The 23,455-nt window shown below is 46.6% G+C and overlaps 1 protein-coding gene across 2 annotated transcripts in view; it reads right to left on the bottom strand.

Moving 5' to 3' along the window:
* The window catches only part of CKAP5 (cytoskeleton associated protein 5), a 79,329-nt gene that overhangs the window by 33,038 nt on the left and 22,836 nt on the right, over window positions 1–23,455 (bottom strand). For both annotated transcript variants that reach the window (XM_045013848.1, XM_045013849.1), the window contains exons 11-19: window positions 23,156–23,284; window positions 22,098–22,280; window positions 20,725–20,838; window positions 19,165–19,275; window positions 17,972–18,064; window positions 11,341–11,526; window positions 10,989–11,083; window positions 4,316–4,373; window positions 4,108–4,233 (exon numbers count right to left, since the gene is read on the bottom strand). In XM_045013848.1, the coding sequence (XP_044869783.1) occupies window positions 4,108–4,233; window positions 4,316–4,373; window positions 10,989–11,083; window positions 11,341–11,526; window positions 17,972–18,064; window positions 19,165–19,275; window positions 20,725–20,838; window positions 22,098–22,280; window positions 23,156–23,284 (1,095 nt within the window). The remainder of the gene's footprint in view (window positions 1–4,107; window positions 4,234–4,315; window positions 4,374–10,988; window positions 11,084–11,340; window positions 11,527–17,971; window positions 18,065–19,164; window positions 19,276–20,724; window positions 20,839–22,097; window positions 22,281–23,155; window positions 23,285–23,455) is intronic.

The following is a 23,455-nucleotide window of genomic DNA, read 5'->3' as shown; positions in this document are numbered from 1 at the left end:
CCGCGAACCATGTGCTCTCCTCCAATAAGGGAATTATTGATGCCAAGGATATTGTGCAGAATTTTAGTTTTTGGATAAACTTGTTTAACTGACCGATCAAAAATTAGTCTCCATTCTCCATTTTACTTGGGAATCAAGAAGTAAAGAGAATAAACCCCCTTCCTGTGGTGTTGAGGTGTAACATTTTCTTTGGCTCCTCTGAGGGGCAGGGAGTTCACCTCCGCTCTTAAAACCTCCTTGTGAGTGGTCCCTGAAGAGGAACCAGGAAGGTGTTGTCAAATTATCAGATAGCCACCCTGGATAACCTCAAATACCAATTTGTCTGTAGTTAGGGCCCTCCAATTAGGCATCAATAAAGGGTGGAGGGTCTTGACAACCCCATCAGAAGAACCTCTTTGCCTGGAGGTTACAGTGCGAAGTAACAGTGGATGTTTCAGAGGCTGGGTTCCTGGGTCTACACACCTCTGTTTCTTATGTGGTGAGTCCTGATGATGTTGTTGATAAAAGGGCGGAGGAGGTGGTCTTGCCCCATATCCCTTTCTAGGATGCTTACTCTTGGGAGCAGAGATATAGATGCCCAGCAAGTAAAGTGTTGTTCAAGTCTTTGAAGGGGTGGAGACACTCATCTGTTTTTCTGTGCAATCATACTTGCACCTTTTTAGGGAAACTTAAGGATTGCAACAAGTCTCTCCTCATGACAACGATCATAACCATACCCCTCTATCTGCCATGTCCACCATGACTTAAGAGTGAAGTTTTGGCCACCAATTTGCCCTCATCCAGTAAGGCCTGAAAGCGGGCTCTATCCTCCTCCTGGACATTGTCCTTAAACTCTAGAGATCTAGCATAACTGATATCATATTTGGCCAAGAGGGCCTGACAATTAGATACGCTGAACTGGAGGGAGGTGAAAGAGAAGATCTTTCTTCCCAGAAGGTCAAGTCTTGTGTACCCTTATCAGAGGATAAGAAGTGCTGTTGTTTGGATTGCTCTGTAGCTGCCTGGCCATCAAGAACTCCTTCCTTAGATGTGACAAAAGTAGCGATACTTGGCCCTTTTAGGGGTGGGAGCTCAAGAAGCAGGGGTGTACGAAACTGCCTTTGTTGGGTTCAGGATGTCCTCATTGATGGGGAAGGCCACTCTACTGGGACTGGAGAGCTGCAGAATGTCTAGAAAGCTGCCCTGAGACAAACTTCTTCCAGCTGGATTTGTAGCTCTGCCACTACCTTATAAAGTCTTGGTATAGTTTAGTCATCTGGTGGAGACTGAGAATATGGAGTGACCACCTGACCAGTTACTGTAATGGGAGCAATCTTGTCATCGTAAAATCCAGCTCACCTTCCTCCTCCAAATACTCAGAGCTAGCTGCATACGGCCAGACAATGGCAAGTAGGACTAATGCACTGATCCTTGGTGTCCAGGGTAGGGCTCCTAATATTGCCAGTAAGATGGAGTCACTGAAGGAGGATGGCATGGAGTACCACCTGACCCATGGCCAATCATGTCTGGTTGGAGGTTGGAACCCTGACCTCCTAGGGCTTCTGTTCGGGGCCATCTCTCAGTGCGGCACACACCTATGGAGTCTCTGACTCACCAGAATAGAAGGCCGGATCCCCGGTCACTGGTGGGACCGATGGCTGCAATTCAAAGCTGGCAGGTGGAATTGGGGAACGACTGTCTCCTTGTGATAGACTCCTCCTTCAGCATAACATCCTGGAATGTTGACGGACCTGATAGGAGCAATTGATGCCGATAGGGGAGAGCAAAGACATCTTCCAGGGAGACATATGTCCCTAACTGTTCCAGAGTACAAGGAGAGTCCACTGGTGGAGCTGGTCACCATGTTTGTCTGATCTCTCTGGGGCTGTTTAGCTATCGATACCACCTCAGTTGCCAAAGTGGATGAAAGCACAAGGAGCTAACCCCATGTCTCCACCACCAGAGCCAGTGTCAGAACTGTTGGATCCATACATTTGTGAGCCTTCCTCTTTCTGAGAAGATTTAGTCTGGCTTAAGACCCAAGAGCTTGTGTGTGTTGGCTCTCATGACTGAGGGGGTAATGGAGGGATGCGTTCTTTTTATGACATGGAGACAGAAGACTTATCCTTATGTCCATAAGAGTGCTCCATACTCTCTTGTGAATCCTTCTCTTAGGCTTAACAGACTTAGCCTCCATTCCTGAGGCTAAGAGGGGTGCTGCCCACTTGAAAAGGTTGATGTAAAGGGGTAGTCCCTCAGCCTAGATCTGATTGGGACTTCATTGCCTTCTCCATAAGGTATTTTCTGAGTCTCAGTACCCAGCCCTTAAGAGCAAAAAGAGCAGCAGATGCTGTACTTGGCAGAAATGTGAGCCTCACCCAGGAGAGCCAGCATTGACATTCCTCACTCACAGAAGAGAAGCAAAGGAAACAGCTTTTGAATCCTGGGATCCTGGCATTAATCCCAGACTTCTCAGAGGAAAATCCCTGGGGCTGAGGAAAAATTCCCTCTAACTACCTATGCTATACTAAGGTATAACTACTACTAAAACCAACTATACACAATTCTTAAAGGAATGAATGACACTAAAAAAGGAGCTGAGGACACCAAAGATTCTAACTCAGATCATGAGGCAACAAGAAGGAACTGGAGAGGAGATGCCTTGCACCACCCTTTTTTCCCTTGGGTGGGAGCACAAGGACAGCTATAGCCAGACACTGCCTGCAAGAAATTATGCACTCAGCCACATGGTGTGCACATGTATCCCACATGCAGGCTACATGTAGGGACCACCACTCAAAGAAAAGTGTGACTCCTTATTCAAAGCCAAAACAGCCAAGACCCCCATTTGTGTGGCTACATGCCCTCCGAAGTGTGGTGGTCTCGCACACTACTAATCAGTCATCCAGGAATACCAGTAAAGAGCCAGCCTACTTAGAGTTCTAAACCCAGTGCAAATGGCACTATATTAGGGTGACCAGACGTCCCGATTTTATCAGGACTGTCCCGATATTTGCTTTTTTGTCCCGCGTCCCGACCAATGTTAGGTCGGGACACTGGACAAAAAAGCAAAGGCTCCGGAGCCCAGAAGGGCTCGTGCCTTCCCCTACCCCGACTACGCCCCCTTCTTCCCCCATTGGCTCCCTCCCCAAATCCCCGCCTCTTGCCAAGCACACCATGCCCAGGAGACGCAGGGGAGCGCGGGGCCGGGGTGAGTGAGAGTCCGGCCTGGCCCCGAGCAGGCAGGACTCGGGCGCTGTACCTGGAGGGAGAGTAGGGGGCGGCCTGAGGGGCCAGGCGTTGGCTGTTCTCCCCACCTGGGCAGCGGGACTCGGGAGCTGCCGCTCCCACTGCTGCAGGGGGAGGAAGTGGCCAAGCATGTGGCGCTCGGGCCCGAACCCCCCGAGCCCGGTCCTGCTGCAGGGACCCAGCAGCGCGCACGCTGCGCCCAGCCCCTGGCCAGTCGCGTCTGGGCTGGCTGCCCAGCTGGTGCAATCCCGTGGCGGAGGCATCGGCAGCCCAGCCCCGTTCATTCCCCTGCAGGACCCGAGCGGGATGGGGCCTGCTGCCCCCACTCCAGGGCCGCCCACGGGATTGCACCAGCTGGGCAGCCAGCCCAGACGCGACTGGACAGGGGCTGGGCGCCCGCAGGGTCCCCGCAGCAGGCCTGGGCTCGGGGGGTTCGTGGGCGCCAGAGCCACAGCCGCCGAGCTTGGCCAGCGGCTGCTTCCTCCCCCCGCGGCAGTGGGAGCTGCAGCAGCGGCTGCTCCCGAGTCCTGCTGCCCAGGTGGGGAGAACAGCCGCCGCCTGGCCCCGCGGACCACCCCCTACTCTCTCTCCAGGTACCGCGCCCGAGTCCTGCCTGCTTGGGGCCAGGCCGGACTCACACGCACCCTGGCCCCGCGCTTCCCTGAGTCTCCCGGGCCTCCCTCCAGCGCTTGCGGAGGGAGGAGGAATCAGGGGTGGGGGATTTTTTTTCCCCCTCTGCCGCCATTTTATTCCCCTCCGCCCCTGCCCCGCCTCCCCGCCCCCCGATATTTGACCTGGGTGATCTGGTCACCCTACACTATATTGAAGTTAGCACTTCCAGCTGTCTACTAAGAGAACTAAGGCTTGCAGAGGTCTTACCTTTTCAAATTCTGCATCTATCTGGGAGAGAAGAGCTGGCTTCTCATCCTCAAAGAACATTCGCAAAGGGGGTCCCACATAGAGATACATGACACCCAACAAGGTAATAGCAGCAGTCCTTACAGCCTGCCAAAATAGAACAGAAAGCACTTAATGGACTTCAAACTAAACAGTGTTGAAGTTTCAGAATGAATTTACATTTACTCACTGGGTTAGTGGCAGCAAGAGCTGTCTTTACGTTGCTGATGAAAGCTTTAACATTCAACCTAAGAGAGAATATGAATATCATAAAATCAAGATAGCCCACCGGGCAACACATTGCAGGAGGCATCAGTAAGAAACAAGACAGCTACAATTAGTTATGGAAGATAAATTAACGTTTAACCTGTTAGACTGTAACTACCAACAAAACTCCCCAAAGCATCAGACATTTATATTTGTAGATAAACCTAAAAGGTAGTGAGTTAACAGAAAGCTCCTTCCAAAGTTGGATAATCTTTTTCAGTGAAATACTGCCCAAGACCAGTTTACTATAAATATGAAGGCAGCCCTTTTATTGCCTGAAAAGCTAGTCCATGAATAAAAACGGTTACATATTGTCGGAGAAAAACTCAGTTCTCGCTTTTTCTTTTGGGTGCAGCAAAATCAAATACTTTATTATTTCTCCAGTAATTACAATGGAGGGAGAGAGTGCCATAGGACACAGGGTCGCCCCAGTCCCGGACAGGCCTCTCAACTGGTAAACAATTACAGCAAGCCTTTATACCTTTGTTACAGACAATTTCTAGCAATAATACAGACGGTAAAAAGCAACAAATACATTTTGTTTATACATAAGCCTTTCTGCTATCTTATTTGTCTCACTCCTAAAAGACGCCAGCCTGCATATTTGGTTATCAAGTTGCAAGGTCGTAATAACTTTTTACACAGTTCTTGTCCTCTGCCTCACACTATCTTCGCTTCTACAAATTTCACGTCATTAGGGTCACAGCTAGCCTAACTCTTGCTAACTGACTGACATGCATTAAAATCCCCTTCAAATCCTTGTTAATTCTTTCCCTGCTTCCACAATATATTGCAATAATGATTCTTCTAGATGTTTTCAGTATGGGTCCCACTGTAGGTGCACACATTCCCCATATACATAAGACTAAATTTTCTGAATGGCAATGTACCATAGACCTCTGTGTGATCCTGTGTGAGGGCATAAAGGACAGAGTGGCTGTGACCCCTTCCCTTAAGTTCATTCAGAATTTGAAGCTCATGGTAGCGAAGGACTCTGAAAAGTGGGGACATGGGATCCACACTGACAACATATGGAAGAACCACAGCCAGTGTAGACAAAGGAAAGGTTACTTACCTTACAGTAATGTGTGTTCAACATCTTTTTGTCCATACGGGTGCTCCACTGTAGGATGAGCATATGCTCATGCACTCTTGATCAGAGACTGTAAAGTAGTGCTCACAGACCTGTGCAGAACAGCACCTCGTATTCCAAATGCGGGGATATAGGCAGGAGCAGGCTTGTCGCTGCTCAGTTCCTTCACAGCCATGAAGCCAGAGACTTCACAGCAGAGGAAAAGGAGGGTGGGAGGTGGAGCACCCACAGGAACAAAAACCTTAAGAACTCTAGTTTCTGTAAGTAAGAAAGAAAGATTCCCTCCAAGTATATGTCCCCATGGATGCTCCACCATAGGAGACTCTCAAGCAGTAATTCAAAGAGAAGGTGAGTGCTGGGGAGGTAGGTCAAGAACTGTGTAGAGAACTGCATCACCAAAGACAGTGCCATCTCTGGAAGCAGGTAAGATGGCATAATGTTTGGCAAAGGTATGACTAGAAGTCCAAAAAGTCACCTGCAGACTTCTACTATAGGAACATCTTTTAGTAGAGCCACAGACTTTGACTGAGCTCTAATGTAATGTGTTGTCAGTCTGTGGAGAGGCTGTACCTCAGTTCTTTCACAACAGGCAAAAATACAACCCAAAACCCACTTAAATAATCTCTGCTTAGAAATAAGTTGGCCCTTCGTTCTTTCTGCAAATGATACAAATACCCTTGGAGAGGTCCTAAAGGATTTAGTTCTGTCTAAATAGAAGACAAGGTCTAACATCCAGTGAATGATGGCTTGATTCTTCTCTAGAGGAATGAGATTTTGAGTTGAATACAGGAAGCCAAATCTCTTGGTTAATAGGATATGCTGATGAGACCTTAGGAAGAAAACAGGAATGAGGGCATAGTACAGCAGTGTCCCTATAAAAGGTGGTATATGGTGGTTCAGCCATGAGTGCCCCCAGCTCTCCCACTGTTGTTGCTGAAGTAATGGTGACCAGGAATTAAGTTTTAAAGGAGATATGGAGGAGATTGCAGGTAGCCATTGGTTCAAAGGGGGCTCTACTTAGAGCATGAAGAACAAGGTTGAGGTCCCACCTGGGGGCTCGGTCCCAAACAGGATGATATAAATTGTACAGACCTTTGAAGAATCTGCCTGTGACAGAGTGGGCAAAAACCAAGGACCCCTGGATGGGTGGGTGGAAAGCTGTGATAGCAGCCAACTGTACCTTCACTGAGATTGTTGGAATTAAAACTGAGGCATCTCAATGGATAGTTCAGTACCTTGGGAAGCGGAACTTCTGAGGCTTGGGGAGATGGAAGAGCACCAGAGTGAAAGCATTTCCACTTCTGGAAGTAAGTCTTCTGGATACTGGGCTTTCTACTGGACAAAAAAAATACCAACTTAACTGCATCTGAACAGGTCAATTCCATGGCTGAGAACCATTCAGGAGCCATGTCCTGAGGTTCAGAAAGGAACGGGTGGGGAGGATGAGGGACCCCAAGTCGTGTGTCTATAGTTCCTTAGTGGTAATCACAGGGGTGCCACCTCCAAGAGGTGGATGAAGTTTGAGTACTACACCTGTCTTGGCCTGACTGCTGCTATGAGAATAGCACTCTTTCCATGCATAACCTGAGAAGAGAGTCTTGAGGATTAATGGTATCAGTGGATAAGCATAAAAAAGGACCTGAGGCCATGGAAATATCCACGCATCTCCAAGAGAACTGAAGCTGTAACCTCCCTTGGAGCAAAAACAGGTGACATCTGGAGTTGTTCCGGGTGGCAAAGAGATCTACTCGTGGCAGACCCCAGGTCTGGCACATACTGAAAAAGACAGTCTTTGAGCTCCCATTTGTGATCTTGCCAAAAGCAACTGCTCAGGGAATTTGCAATTGTATTCTGAAGGCCTGGTAGACGGATTGCTGATAAGCTTATTCACTGGGAAATACACCAGTTCCAGAGTCTTAGCGACTCTGCACATAAAGATTGGTTTGTTCTAGTTGGGGGTCCGGGCTGAGGTGTCTGGGCTGGGACCGAGGGGTTCAGAGGGCAGGAGGGGGATGAGGGCTGGGGTGCAGGCTCTGGCTGAGTGTGCAGGCTCTGGGGGATGAGCTCTTGCTCTTGAGTCCGAAATGGCTGCCTATAGCAGTTGTCCCCAACCTTTTCGTCTGGCAGGTGCCAGACGAAGGACCGTGGCAGCAGTCGAGCATCCGCGTTGGGGACCCCTGGCCTATAGGGACGTAACCATTCTCCCTTATTCGAGGGTAATACTTAGTGTGTCACTGTGGATCCCTGTAGGTGATTGGCAAGCACTAGCCTCATTAGATGATGTGAATGAGGAGTTTCAGCTGCATTAGTCCAACAGTGATTGTAGTTTTGCTCTCCTGAACTTGGCGTCTCTGGCAGCTATGTCCAAGATGTTTGGCATAGGTCAGTAGGTTACTCCATGTCATCATCTTGCAGATCTGATATTAGTATATCTGAAGCAGCCAGAAGACATTACTTCAACCCTGGTGCAGTAAGCCTTTATGTTTGGCAAGACAAATTCACTCATGAATTGGTAACCGATACATTATGTGATCGATTCTGACCTTTGGAACGCCCAGCTCTATCCAGAAATAGACAGGGCAACAGTCCACTTTTATATAAGAGAATGAAACCAGAGTGTGTGTGAGTGGGATTCCCCAGTCCCCGTCCCCACCCGGTATTGAATGTGGTCTTTGAAAAGAGACAGGTAAATTAATGGATTAGTTTAGATGATATTCCGAGGCCTTCCTGGGGATGAAGTTCAGGTGAGGTAGTAGCTCCACCATGTCCCTATGGAATGTTGTATAGGGAGGGTCAGCAATAACCGCCTGAAGCTCTCACTCTCTTCTGGCCGGAGTGACAATGATTAGTGTTTAAGGCCAGAAGGGACCTCCAAGATAATCTAATTTGACCTTCTGTATATCACAAGCCACCAGAACCCACACACTAAAACCCAACCACCAAAATGGACCAAAGTGTTACAGTCCACAGGAGACTACACTTATGTGCTACCAGCAGAGAATAGAAGGGACCACAGTGAACCAGAGCCCAAAGGCCCCCCGTCCCACCACGGTAACAGGGAAATGATCAAATGAGGTACATGCTGCAGAGGCACAGTTTCCAAGGTCACTGCCTGGGGAGAAATTCCTTCCCAACCCCACATATGATCAGTTAAACCCTGAGCATGTGAGCAAGAACCAACAAGCGAAGCACCTGAAGGATTACTTGGTGCCACATCAGAGCTCTGGACCTCCTGGATGCTTTCCTAACCCCTGCAGGTGGCCAGTTGAAACCCTGAAGCATAAGCTTTCAGGAAAAAAAAAAAAGAAATCAGAAGTGAGCTTCAGGGCTGTTGAGCCCTGTGCCCCCTACCATCACAAGGCACTCCACCATAAAAATTGCACTCAAGTTTGTCCAGCTCTCTGGAAACTAATTAAGTTGTTTGCACCCACAATTCCTACTGTGAGGCTGTTCCAGAACCTCACCTCTCTGATGGTTAGTAATCTTCTAGTTTCCAGCCTGAGTTTGTTCATGGCCAGTTTATAACCATTTGTTCCTGTGCCAACATTCTCTTTTAGCTTAAATAGCTCTTCACCCTCCCTGGTACTTAAACAAGCCAAGCTCTTCCAGACTACTCTCACACTGTCTTCAAAGTGAGATGGTGTATAGAGCATTCCAAGATAAACTGAAATAGAAGGTCAAATGGAGTCTCCATGTCAATAGGAGTATATAGACGTTCCATGCAGGAATGGGTTCTCTGACTGGTGGGTAAGTGAGTAGTAGCCCTTTAAGAAGCATCAGTACTGTGGGATGAAAGGCCAAACATGAATGTAAAGCAGGCAACAAACTGGAATGGCAAAGTGGCCTTTAATAGAGCTGAACTAAAGACTGGCCTGTCTGAGGTACAATATAATCAAGGTTCTGAGATCTGCACTGGGTTTGGGCCTTTATGGCCTGCCCATATCAAGAACCTCTTCTTTTCTGAATAATATATTCTGGTAAAAGTTTTCCTGTTTTGTATCAGGATTTCCTGGATCTGCAGGGAGAAATCCCTGTCTATGGTGCTTAGCCACTTCACCACATCATTACAGTGACTTTGGGTCTGGATGAAGAACTTTATGCCACCACTGTCAGATCAGATCCAAACAGTCTGAGAGCTGGATGGACATCTGTAAATCAGAACTACCTCACAAAGCCTGGAGCCACGAGAGTGATCATGGCTTTGTCTCTTGATTTTGGAAGTCGCCCTGGGAATCAAGGAATTGGTGGAAAGGCATAAAGCAAGCCTCTATTCTACTGCAGAAAACAGACATTGGGCAGAGACTCTGGACTCAGGCCTCCTTTGGAATAGAAATTGACAATCTGCATTTTTCTTGGTGCCAAACAAGTCTCTCGTGGAGGATCCCTACTGATAGACTATCACTTCCATGACAGATCTATGCAAGGAACATTCATGGTTACTGTCTGCCTGCCCAGGAAGTCGGCTGACTCCCAGGAGGTGAAGGACTATCAGTGTTACCCTATTCTAATGTCACCAATTCCAGAAGCTGATAGCTTCCAGGTGGAGGAAGCTCTTAACCATGCACTACATGAAGAAGCTATCAGGTAAATACTGCAGATCTGTATGGTGCTGCACCTGTCCAAATTTTGAAGTGCTATACCTGTCCTATACAGGCCAATCTGATGGCTCAGAGCGCTAAGACATTTGTATGTAGCCCCACATCATCTGGGGACCAAGTTCCTTGGATCTGCAGATGGTTCAGATGAGCTCCACAACCTGTTCCTGCCACATCTGTAGTTAGTGTCTGCCATGGAGGGGGATGTTTTGTCATGTTTGTGAGTTCCAACAACCAAGCCAGCTGACCAGTGACAATCTGGTACTAGGACCTTCTTATCAATCCAGTGTTTCACCTCACAGCAACCAGTCATCCAAGCTGGGGTAGATATGAATGTCTTGTCTCCTCAGATCAGTTGCTACCACCTTGAGGCATTTCATTAAAACCTTCTGTAGAAGTGGCAGTACCTTTTACTGATAGTTATATGATCCACTATGAAACACAGGCACTTTCTGTGGGTTTGGTGGATGGCTACACGGAAGTACAAGTCTTGCAGCTTGAGGACAGACAGTGCATATGTGGGCCCAACAGTCACTGCTACCAAAGTTCTCTAATCAGCAGTGCAGGGCGGCAGACACATCTACAGTGGAGCATCCATAGGAACACTACTCGAAGAAGCTAATCAGTATTCACTCGTGGACTTCCTTATTTTTAACTATACGGATATATTAAACACTTAACCTGACCCACGAAGATGTCTATATGACTGAATAGCTTTTTGAAGCTCGTAGTTAAATGCTAATGTCTGAGAACTCTGGGAACAAAGGCTTGATGCACTTGTCTCAGCAGTCCGCCAAAAAACAATATAGATGCACACTGCATTCTGTGGAGAAGCAGAATCTCAGTTTTTCCTACAATGACAACTCGGATCCCAATTTTTCTATTCAATACCTTATCCTAAGACTTACCCAGAAAAGCCAAACTCTTTAATTGCATTTGAGAGCCAGTTCAGGGTTTCCGACTGGTTTTTAGGATTCTTTTGAGAGAAAGCCATGGACATAACCTGGAATAGAAAGGAAAAATTCAAATCTTTATTGTCACTGATAGATCAGATGGAACACCCTCTAACAGAAGAGTGCTGGCACCTGCGAAGACTTTGCAGTGCTGTTAAACCGAGACAGATAGGGATATATGCACAACAGATAATTAATGCTCTACTGTAAGGAGAGAGTGGTTGCAATAAGGTAAGATATCTGAAGAAGAGACAGTTATGAGCCACACTAGGCAGCCAGAGGTAATCTCCATTCATTCCTCACTGACCTGTTCAGCAGTCCATGGCAACAGACATGCTTCCGCTATTGCTGTCATTGCTTCTTTTGCGTTACTCCCACATTTCACATCACCAATCTTGTCCACGAGACCATCCAGCACAATTTGGGCGGATGTTTTGGAAAAGTTCCCCTTCTGAGCAATCAGGGCAACTATATGAAGCTTCATTTGCATTACCTGGGAAGGACAAACAGCATAGCCATAATATTAGGAAAGTAAATAGACTTGTGTGCTGCTATATGTTCTAGCCTGGACCACAATGCAGCTCAGATTAGCCTGAAGTCCTGTCAAACAATCTCAGAAGACCCCAGTAGAAATAGAATAAAGAGTAGGTTTACAGATACTATGGAGGTTATTAGTAACTAGCAGGACACAAGCAACTAGAGCAGTGATTCCCAAACTTTAACAACCTGTGAACCCCTTTCACTAAGACATCAAGTCTCGTTAACTCCCTCCTAAAAAAAAATTAATATTTTCCAGGGATTTTCTTCTTTACTTGAGAATAAATTATAAAAGCAGTGATCTTGGAAATAAAATTTGTTTTTATGACAAGCTTATTACAATTATCAATCATTACATTATTTTTATTACATTATGAAAATGGCAACACTCTTCCAAGATCTCACTTTCGTAGCTTGTATCATTTTGAATAAGCCTCTTATAAGACAAGGCTCCTATGTTTCATCAAGGAGTATCAAATGTGAAACAGCATGAAGGTATTTAAGAAGCCAACTCAAAGAGTTCGTCCTGCACAAGCATTCAGGTCTTGAGCAGTCCAGGCAAACAACGCACGTTACAATGCTTAAACTTGTTCTTCATTGTAATTTTAAAATACTAGCTGTCTATTTAATTAAAAAAACAGCAAAAAAATATCCACCTCCCTTTCCTATAAGGAGTCTTGAAGTTCAAATCTCCTCAGCATGACAGATATGCTTGCTTTGATCTGCTTAGCTCTTGGAAGTCCAGGGGCTCTGGACTGCTGGCCCTGAGTTATCCCAGTCCCTAGGGACAGCTCTGTCCACCATTAGGACATTTTCTCTCGAGAACCCCCTGTAACATTTCATGAACCCCCAAGGGTTCCATATTAGGTGACTCTAAAGCAGTATCCCTGGAAGTGGGTAGGAGTTCATGGTCGTGTAGATTGCAACACAGCTCTGCCGAACCCAGTGTCATCTCTGGCCTGCTGAGTGATGGCATAATGAGCGGAAAACATGTGAACGCAGGACCACATTGCAGCTTTACAGATGTCCTGGACAGGGATGTATGCCAGGAAGACGGCTGAAGATGCCTATACTCTCATCGAGCGGGCTCGGACAACCAGTGGCGGAGGAACTCCCGCCAGATCCTAACAGGTCCTTATGCACGCGGTAATCCAATTGAAAATTCTCTGCGAGGACACTAGGTGACCCTTCATCCTATCTGCTGTAGTGATGAAGAGTTGAGTCGATTTTCAGAAAGGCTTGGTACGTTCCAAGTAGAAAGCCAAAGCCCTCCAGATGTCCAGGGCATGAAGATGCCTCTCCTCACTGGTCTTGTGCAGTTTGGGACAGAACACCGGGAGGAAGATGTCCTGACTGATATGGAAGGTGAAGACCACTTTAAGCAGGAAGGCCAGGTGGGGCCGTAACTGAACCTTATCTTTGTAGAAGACCATGTACGGAGGTTCTGAGGTCAAGGCTTAAAATTTCAGAGATCCCATCTTGCAGACATCACCACCACCAGAAACACAACCTTCCATGACCAGTGGGCAAGGGAGCAGGAACCCAGCGGCTCAAAGAGTGGGCTGTGAGCCTAGAGAGGACCAAGTTAAGATCCCGCTGCAGGACAGGAGTCTGTACCTGCGGGAAGAGTCTCTAGAGCCCTCTCAAGAATCTGACAGTTATGCCATCGGAAAACACCATTTGTCCTTGGATCGGTGAGTGAAAAGTGGAGATGGCCGTTAGATGCACTCTAATGGAAGAGTGTGCCAGGGCCTGGTTCCTCAAATGAGCAGGTAGTCCAGGACAGCCTGTATGGAAGAACATGAGGGAGAGATGCCACACTGATGCCCAGTGGGAAAACCTCGTCCACTTGGCAAGGTAAGTCAGTCTGGTTGAGGGCTTTCTACTCCCCAGGAGGACCTGTTGGATTCCTTCCAAACAGGTCTGTTCCTCCAGGTTCAGCCATGCAGTATCCACGCTGAGAGATGGAGGGACTCGAGGTTGGGGTGTAGGAGCCGGACATGGTCCTGTGGCAGCAGGTCCGGGCGGTTGGGCAGGGGCCAGGGAGTGGGTGCTGACAAGCTCATGAGCATTCCGAACCAATGTTGGCGAGGTCACGCCAGGGCGATCACAATAACCTGTGCTTTGTATCTCAGTCTTTGCCAGGACCCTGCCGATGAGTGGAATCGGAGGGAACGTGTACATCAGGCTCCCTGACCATGACAGAAAAGCATCGGAGAGGGAGCCCTTGCCAAGAGCAAAACCAGGGGCATTTCATGTTCTGTCTGGTAGCGAACAGGCCACTTGGGGAGTTCCCCAACTTTGGAAGATCATGCAGGCTGGATGGAGCGACCACTCATGATGAGAGGAGAAGTCCCTGCTGAGCTGGTCCACCAGCATATTCTTTACACTAGGAAGGTGACAAGCTTCCAGATGTATTTCGTGGCTGATGCAGAAGTCCCATAGAGTGCCTCTTGACAAAGTATATGAGCGCGCTCCCCCTTGCTGTTGATGTAGAACATAGCGGCTGTGTTATCCGTCAGAACTGCTCGGAGCTCTTTGACGTTTATGTGCAACTTCGCCTCCTCTGGGGACCACGTGCCCTGAGCATGGAGGTTGCAGAGATCCACACCCTAGTCGAGGTCCGAGGCGTCCAACACCAACTCGATGGAGTGAGAGGGGTTGCTGAACATACCCCTCTCCAGGACTGTCTTCCGGTTGGTCCACCACCACAGCGAGGTAAGCATCACCTGGGGAATGGTAACGATCTTTTCCAGGGGGTCTCTGGACTGGGAATAGACTGTCTCTAGCCATTGTTGCAGAGGCACATCTGGAGCCTGGTACAGCAGACCACATAAGTGCATGCTGCCATGTGACCCAGGAAGCGCAGACAGACCCTGGCTGTAGTCAGAGGGAACATGGAGACTTCCGTGATGAGGTTTGGCAACATCTGACCCTTTCCAGCAGCAGAAACGCCCTGGTGCAGGTCAAATTGAGGACCGCTCTGATGAACTCTATCCTCAGCACCAACATCGACTTTTTGTCATTTCCCAGCAGGCCCAGAGAGCAGCACGTGGCCTGAAGCACCCTGATATCCCTTTGGACTTGAGACCTAGAGCTGTCCTTGACGAACCAGTTGTCAAGATACAGGTAGCTCTGAATACCCCAGTGCCTGAAGTAAGCCACTACCAGCAACATGCACTTGGTAAACACTTTCTGTGCTGTCACCAGGCTGAACGGGAAGACTGTAAACCGGTAGTGGTGGGGGCCCCCGACTAAACTGGAGGAAGCGTCTGTGTCCTTGAAAGATCACTATGTGCAAGTATGAGTCCAAATCCATGCCGGCATACCAGTCTCCCGGATCCAGGGAGGGGATAATAGAAGCCAGGAAAACCATGCAGAACTTTAATTTCTTTAAATAACTTGTTGAGGTCTCGCAGGTCCAGGATGGGCCGTAGACCGCACTTGGCCTTTGGGATTAAAAGTACCAGGAATAGAACCCCTTGTTGATGTACTCATGAGGAACTTCTTCCACCACACCCAGCTGTAGTAACCCCATTACCTCCTGCGTGAGGAGACTCATGAGAGGGGTCCCTGAAGAGGTATGGGGAAGGTGGGAGGGAAGGGGGAGGTAGAAAGGAACTGTAGGATATAACCCAGTTCCCCTGTACTGAGGATCCACTGGTCAGAGGTTATACCGATCCAGGTAGGCAGGAAGAGGGAAAGGCAGTTGGAGAACACAGGGAAGGATGGATCCAGTAAATAATCTGGTAGGTAGCCCTCAGGTGCACCCTCAAAACAACTGTTTAGCCCCCTGCTTTAAAAGGTCAAGCCCGACTGAGAGGAGGGTAGAGGCGGGTGGCTCAAGCGGCACTTGTAGCCCTTGGTTCATTTATGGGGGCTGGTCCTGCCAAGGCTGACTCCCCTGGCTCTGTGAGTTTGAACTGCTTATGCGCCAGGGCTGAGGCATAGAAACCCAAGGTTTTTAGGGTGGTGCAGGAGTCCTTGAGGCCATGCAATTTACTGTCTGTTCCGCTAATAGGGCCTGGCCATCAAAGGGCAAGTTCCGCATTGACTGCTGGGCCCCAGTGGGCATCCAGAGAGGAGCAGCAAAGAAGCTCACCGCATGGAGATAGCGGAAGCCATGGCTTGGGCAGCAGCATCCACAGCATCTGATGCTGCTTGGAGGGCCACCCTGGCCGCAGTCACATCCTCATTGAGGAGTGCTCAGAATTCCTTCTTGAAAGCCTTGGGGAGCGACCCTTCGAACTTGACCATGGCTTGCCACATATTGAAATCAGATCAGCCAAGGAGAGCCAAGGGGGGGAGGGATAGCTCAGTGGTTTGAGCGTTGGCCTACTAAACCCAGGGTTGTGAGTTCAATCCTTGAGGAGGCCACTTCGGGATCTGGGGCAAAAATTGGTCCTGCTAGTGAAGGCAGGGGGCTGGACTCAATGACCTTTCAAAGTCCCTTCCAGTTCTAGGAGATTGGTATATCTCCAATCATTACCTAGCTTGGTGGTTGGCCGCTCTCAACTGAAGGCTGGAAGACGAATAAACCTTTCATTCAAAAAGATCCAGCCTCCTTGAGTCTTTATTTTTGGGGGTGGCCTCAGGTTGTCCCTGCCTCTCCTTGTGGTTAACCGTCTCAACCACAAGAGAATTGGGGGCTGGGTGGGAGAACAAGTACTCATGCCCTTTGGCTGTCAAAGTACTTGCATTCAGCTCTTTTAGAGAGATAGGGGTCAGGGAAGAGAGGGTCTGCCACAGGGCATTAGTGATTTTAGAAACCCCTTCATGAAGGGGTAGAGCCACCCTGGCAGGAGCCGAGGACATCAAACAGAGTCCAAGGGGTCTTCCAAATCCTCTGCCTGAAGCCCTAGGTTAGAAGCAATCCCCTTTAGAAGTTCCTGATGTGCCTTGATATCATCCTGAGGAACTGGGCCAGGGGGGGTCCCATGATGTCCTCATCAACGCCAGACAATGCTGATACCAATTCCACGGGAAACCCCCATGTCCACTGGTGGCACAGCAACTTGCTCCCCTGGGTCCTCCTGGACCTGCAGGGTCTTACCCCCTGAAGTCTCCAGCACCAGAGGGGGACAGGATACTGAGGCCGCTGGCCTCTCCGAGGCTCCTGACACAGAGTGAGCAGCCTGGAAAGGTTGGGTGAACCCCTAAGGGTTCCACAGATACCATGGCACCGGACACTGCGCTTGGGGAAATGAGACAGGTTTTGGTGCAGTTGGACCACTGTGCCAGTGCCAGAGTGAGTGCCAACTCCATTAGGAGCATTCTTAGACAGATACTGAGCTCCTTCTTCGTCCTAGGTTTGAAGGACTTGCAGATATGGCACTTGTCACTTATATGCCCCTCACTTAGCTGGTGTGTGGATTGCTGACGGGCACAGGCTGTTTGCAGCCATCGCAAAGCTTAAAGCCTGCGGACCGGGGCATGCCCCGACTGGGTTTCGTTCGGGATTAACAGAGTTAGTAGTAGTTCTCAAAGGGTAACTAAGAAAACTACTATGCATAACTATTTTACAGAATTTCAAAAGATCACAAGAACAGAGAAGGAATCAATGCTAGCCGAAGCAACAGACGTTCCAGCATGGTCACCGGCAGCAAGAAGGAACTGAGGGTAGGGGGGAGCTGGTGGCGCCCCTTATACCATGCCATTCGAGTACCACTCCAGAGGGCACCAGAGCCGGTCCCCCACGGATACTGTTGAGAGAAAAACTTCTGGCACTGGTGCATGTGGCGAGCATACACACCTAATATGAAATGGACATGAACAAGCACTCTAAGAACTCAATTTTCTTCTCTTGCTGACAAAGCCATAAAAATACAGCTGTTCAAATTTTACCCAAGAATGGATGGACAAAAGGACTTCTAGAACTACTATTAAAACTGAGGTGCTTCTATCACTGCTTACACCAAAAACTCTTGTGCCTCCAACCACTGTTTTATCTGATATAGGAGTATATGCTATAGCTATGTTAAGATCCCCAGAACATTTTAACAGAATTTTTTTTCAGTTGATTTCAATTTATATTGCGTATCAAAAATATTATTTTCTACAAAAGCCCAACTTCAGGCCTAAATGAAGCTAACAGTATTTCTTTAAAGGTGGCCTCTAAATATGAATTCCTTTAGATTGTTCCTCTATTACAAAGCCATGAAGAAAAACAGGTTACTTGGAATGAAGTGCCCCACTAGGAATCCTAAAGCAGAAACTGACATGCTCAAATCAGAGAGTATTTATTGACTAAGCAATGAAGTAACTGGCCACCAGCAGTTGCATTTTTATAGCCTAAGATCTGCATTTCTTTTAGCAGGTAAGAGGGTGTACAATGGAGTAACAGACTACTGTTGTAGCAAGAGACTGCAATCAATTATATATAGGAAAAGATAGTGGTCTACCTGAAAGTTGGTTTCCTTCCACCCAGGTTTCTTGGCCAGCATCCTCACCAGAGCTTGGCAGGGCATTTCACTTCTCTCCATCAGTTCTACGGCCTAAAGGGTCAAAATCAAATTAACCATTAGGTCCAAAACATGCAAAATAAAATCCAAGGAAACTATTGGGAGTGAGATTTGCAATTTAGGCTTCTCTGCAAGATAAACAGGACTAGTCTGGATTTCATTTTACACTGGGGGGGGGGGCGGGGGCGGGGGCTATGAGCTGTTATGTCCTTTAGACAAAAGGCCTTTTGTATTTATTTCCTTCATTTTATTTAACGTGCGCCCATACAAAACTCCAAACACATGAGCAGCCATGCCCGACAAGTTTTTTTAAATGGCAATATTGTCTTGGACAAATAACACAGCATCCTCTAAAAAAAATCCAGTAACTATTGAGAGGTGCATCGCATACCCAGTACCGTTTCAACTTAAAACAGAGGTTGCACCAGACAACTCCTCATAAAAATGGAGTCTAGACATCTTGGACTTAAGAGTCTACTTTGTAGCTTTTAAACCTGCTCTTTATTCCATTCCAAGAGGGGAAGTTGCATCCCAGTGAAAACTTGAATGCTTAATGATCGCTAGAGGCTAGATGCTGCTCCAGACCCCATCAGATTATGAAGTGCAGCCCTTTGTGGTAAAAGGGATACGCCACTGCACTTAAGCCTGTTTATATGCCAAATACTGAAGCTCAATAGCTGTTGCAATAGGATATGAATTATTTGCAGATGTGCAGTAGATGCCTTTTAAAGTAAGACTCAGTCCAAAAGCATCATATGGTATGGATGCTTTAATGGAAGAAAGCCAGCTCCACACTAAATAGACCAGTGTCTGTAACTCATAATGCTTAGTGTGTGTCTTTCCAGGGGAGACAATGGAGATCCCTCATATTCCCAGCTGTAAAGGCTGATGTAATAAGATGCAATCAGCTGGCATTTGAAACTAGAAGTTTGCCAGCCAGCATTTGTATTTTAATTGCTGCCTAGTGTGGAGCCAGCAGGGACTTTGGTAGATTGTGGCAGACATTTGCAGTAGTCAGAGTAACAGGCTGAGACTAAATGGGAGCAGAAAGTCATTAATTCCAGTTTTTTAGGTTTTTTTAAGAAGGAAGCATGAAAAAGTCATCCTCTTACTATCCGTTGCACAATACTTACCTTCTGAAACTCCTCCATGCAGGCAAGTCTCTCCTTCCAGTTACCACTATCTAACTGCTGTATGCAAGCGGCTGGGAGGACAGCTGAAGCTCTCTCTTCACACACTTCTATCTGCAGACAGAAAACAACAAGATTAACACCTTACCGCATGCTCTCTTTAATCATCAGATTACTGACTGGTATACAAGTGCAGGAGGGCATAGAGATAACCATGCCTCAAGGCACGTGCAATGTAGGAGACCAATTAGTAGATCCACACAGGAGATCGAGAGGAGGAACAATATTTTCATTAGTTGAGATGACTACAGTTTATAGGCCTTGTGAAAGTGGTATTCGGGAGGCATTTAAATTATGAGAAAGGATACCTGTGGATTGTGATAGAGGAGATCAAACTAACTTTTTCTGGTCGCTATGCTTAATCAGACATACTAGGAGAAGAGCAAAATGTAATCTTGTGCTGTCTTCTCTTAGTTTTAGGGCTAAGCAAATTTTAGTGCAGCTTTGCAAATATTAGTGCAGCTTTGCAAATATTATGAATATTTAGTCAGGGAGGCACAAAGCCAATCACCAGGAGGACTGATAAAGAGGGTGGGGGTGGGGGGAGAGTAGAGAAGACATTTTACATGTCCATTCTAGGAGAGGGGGATGAGTAGCGCTTAGCAAGTTTATTTTAGTGCATTATCCACAAGGAGGGAGCTTATCTCATTCATTCATTCCCACTAGGTTCTTCTCATCTGCATCTCCCTCAAGGGCTGCATATTTGCCAGCCTGTCAGACGTTCAATTTTTACACCAGTAGCATCAAATAACTAGGAAAATTCTCATGTTTAGGACTCTCCATACAAATCTAGAGCATGAAGGCTACACCAAGGAGTTCAAACACAATGACTTTCTTTTTATTGCTGCTCAGCACACAGACAGCTTCCTTGTGGGTTTCTAACTTTTTCTGCTCCTTCATCAGAACTACTGCTACAAACTATACGTCTCAGTCTGAAACACTTCAGAAAGAGTTTGAGAGTTTCACAATTTAATCTGAATAACCCAGGAGCAGACTAGGTTTTCAATAGGTAGGCCTGAGCAAATAAATCACTGAACTATCTAGGGTATTTCAGTCTAGGTTTCAGAGTCAAGCTCCAGGATACTCTTGGGTTTCCAAGGCTTTTAACTCCAGCCAATACAATTTAGTTACACACCTGGTAATTCCACAGAAATTACATCTCAGCCTCCCCACTCCTCCCAACAGCTCAGTTCAGATGAGAGGCAAAAGGACTCACACTTAGGCCACAGTCAAGTTCATAAAAGTCCCCACTAATATTTGAATAATGGATTGTACAGAAAATAACCTGTGTGTTTATTAGAGGCTCCACAAGTCAAGATTAACAGTTATGTACAGTTCTTCACACACTGTCCCAGTTTAAACCCATTGCTTTCCCCTGCTTCAGGCGTTTCAATCCCAACTTCAGGGCCATTAATTCTACAAAATCAAGAGAATAGCCCAACTAGCACTGCTTACATAATACTGCATTGCACTTTGCATTTCAGAATATAGTACAGTACCTACCGAGAGTTCAGGTTCAAATAGCTCTTTGGTCTCAGATCCTTTCTTGCCTTTAGTCCCAGCACCTCCTGCACCAGCAGCTGCAGATGGCTTGCCTTTCTTGGGAGCGCCCCCAGACTAAGGAGGAAACCAGAGTTAGCAAGGATCAAGCTCTTAATTCACCAGAGTTCAAAATCAATACTTAAAATCAAAAGGTCTTGCTTTCCAACATTCCATGCTCTACTTCCAAGGATACATTAAGGCAGGGGTACTCTATTTTTTGTCAAGGTCCAATTTCTTGGTCAAGGCCCAGACTCTGGAGAAACATTTTTCACATTGCAAGAACCATGATAATACTAAGTAAACAAAACAATTTTGTGGTCCGTTCAAAAGTGTCTAGCCGTATGGATTTGGCCCAAAAAGTCGCCTACTGACTACCCCTGCATTAAGGAGACTTACGTCTTCAGTAACAATGTAGTTTGACAAACAAGTTGTTACTTTTAACAGTAGCAGTGTGCAACAGGCAGGATGATAACAACGAACAGGCTAGCTCAATCAGACGTCATATTTCCAGGACAGTAAACTTCAGGAGTTGGGTCAAATAATAGTGAGAAGTAAAAGGCAGTGAAAATAGAAGGATTAATGTTCATTTGAAAAGGGTGCGAGAATAATAAGTTAATCAAATCAATTTCTTTTGAGGTTGCAGTTAGGCATAAAGTATGACTGGCAGTCTGGAAAAATAAAATTAGTTTTTCACTACAGTACTAAACAGGTGTTTTGAGACCCCTGATCAATTTAAATATTCACTTCTGCATTCCTCAACAACTGTTTGACCAAGCAAAAGGGGACCGAAGGGTGCTAAGACAACAATGTATTGCTTAAAGCTTTTTAAAATTTAATCAGTCCCCCCCCCCCCCCTCCAGACTGGTGGTTTACACATTTGATAATCAGGAAGATAACACTCCAAAGCATGTTTATTGCAAGAGCAACATATTGTCATTGAGTGTGTTCTCTTCAGCGATGTGTTAGTATTACACTGGCATGCCCAGTTGCATTACTGCTTACAGAACTCTTTGAAAGTATTCATTGGGCTGTCTGCAGTATCACATCAGGACTTGGCATTAAAACACAAGCAAGAAATCATTTAGTGAACAGAAAAATGGTGGAATTCTCAATTCTACACCAGATTGCTTTCTGAAAGAGTACAGAATGCATTCTTTTAAAGCCTGTTACTGCATACCACCTACGCCTGAACAAGAAGTAGAACAGGAACAGAAGAGAAGATTTGTTCTGATTAACTTGTAGATTAGATTTGCAGAGGGCTGCAACTGGAGGAAATTTAATAGGCCAACTTTGGGGTTTCAAGCAGTAACTATCTCAGGCCATATTCCACTTACCTTGGCAGCAGGAGCCTTTTTCAAAGGTCCTGATTTGGCTGAAGTGTCTTTTGTATCCTTGTCCCCAGCAGCCCCTGAAAGAACTGGGGTCTTTCCAGCAGCAGGTCTGCATTCCTTTTTATCAGCTGCTCCACCTGTGTTCTTACCATAAGCCAACTCCACCTTTTCAGCACACTCTTTAATCTAAGGAACAATGTTAGGAGACCAAAGCCATTTAAGTACAGCTACAGCATCTAACCAGTCAAAGCCACCAATCCAGAGCCAGCTCTGAGCCACTACAGCTCGAGAAGCTACATGAAAATCATACAACTTGTTTTACTGCCAAAAAGCTAATGCTATTTAAGCAGCACTTAGCAATGTTAACAGGACAATGGCATCAATTTGAACTTCTAGTCCACACAGTACAGTCTCTTAATGTGTGCATACAGATCCCATTAATGTAAGTGGAAGATGTGTATGTAGAAAAGAAGACCTTGTAAAGGAAATAAAAGCAAAGTCAGTCTTTAGAGCAGGTATCATTGAATGACTGACTATATAGTTTAAAAGCTTATTTAACAAGCCTGTCAGCATCTGTACATAGGTGAATACCTCACCCTGAAGGGACAAGTCCACACATAGTGTTATGCAGGATTTGAAGCTTAACTAGGGTCACAAACCAGATGGCAGGAGTTCCAAACTCCAGCTGGCAGAAAGGAGATAAGATAGAAATCTATTACAGACATCACAACCTCCAAACCAACAACAGAGGCCTTGTATCTAGATCAGGATTTAAGGTGTGATGTTAGCTAATGTACACTAACAAGTTTCAAAGTCAGTGCCTTTAATGATCCTAAACTGACCAAGTTACAGCTGGCAGGTTGGGGGGCGTGGGAAATGAACATCACACCTTTAAATACTAGTCCACATTAAGCCTGAGATAATACGTCTTAGAGATGGATTATTCCCTAGATGGGTTTTAGGAAGTTGGTTACCCACAACACACTAGGACATTGCAGAGGTATGAAAGCACTTCACTAGCCACTACATATACAGCATTCTGTCCAAATTCATAAGCTCACCCGATCAAGTTTGAGTTTGTCCACATCTGCTAGGAAAGGGTTCACAGCTTTCTCTCCAGCCACCTTCAGAGCTGTGCCTAGTGCTTCAAATGCAGCATCTCTAACTTCAGGGGCAGAGTCATTGATATGCTGTTGAGAGGATTCATTTGTAAAGAACAAGGTGAGTACTAAGTACTGTTCTAAATTATAATAGCAATGCCTTATATTTACTGGAAATACTTGTGGTGAAGAGTGGATTGTATGAAGGGAGGAGGTAGTCTAGTCCACTGGCAACTAGTTAATATCTTAAAGCTATTGCCC

The sequence above is a fragment of the Mauremys mutica genome, chromosome 4 (assembly GCF_020497125.1).
Source record: "Mauremys mutica isolate MM-2020 ecotype Southern chromosome 4, ASM2049712v1, whole genome shotgun sequence".
Taxonomy (NCBI): Eukaryota; Metazoa; Chordata; order Testudines; family Geoemydidae; genus Mauremys; species Mauremys mutica.
Note: the sequence above shows the minus strand (reverse complement) of the source record. Positions and strands in the feature narration are given on the sequence as shown.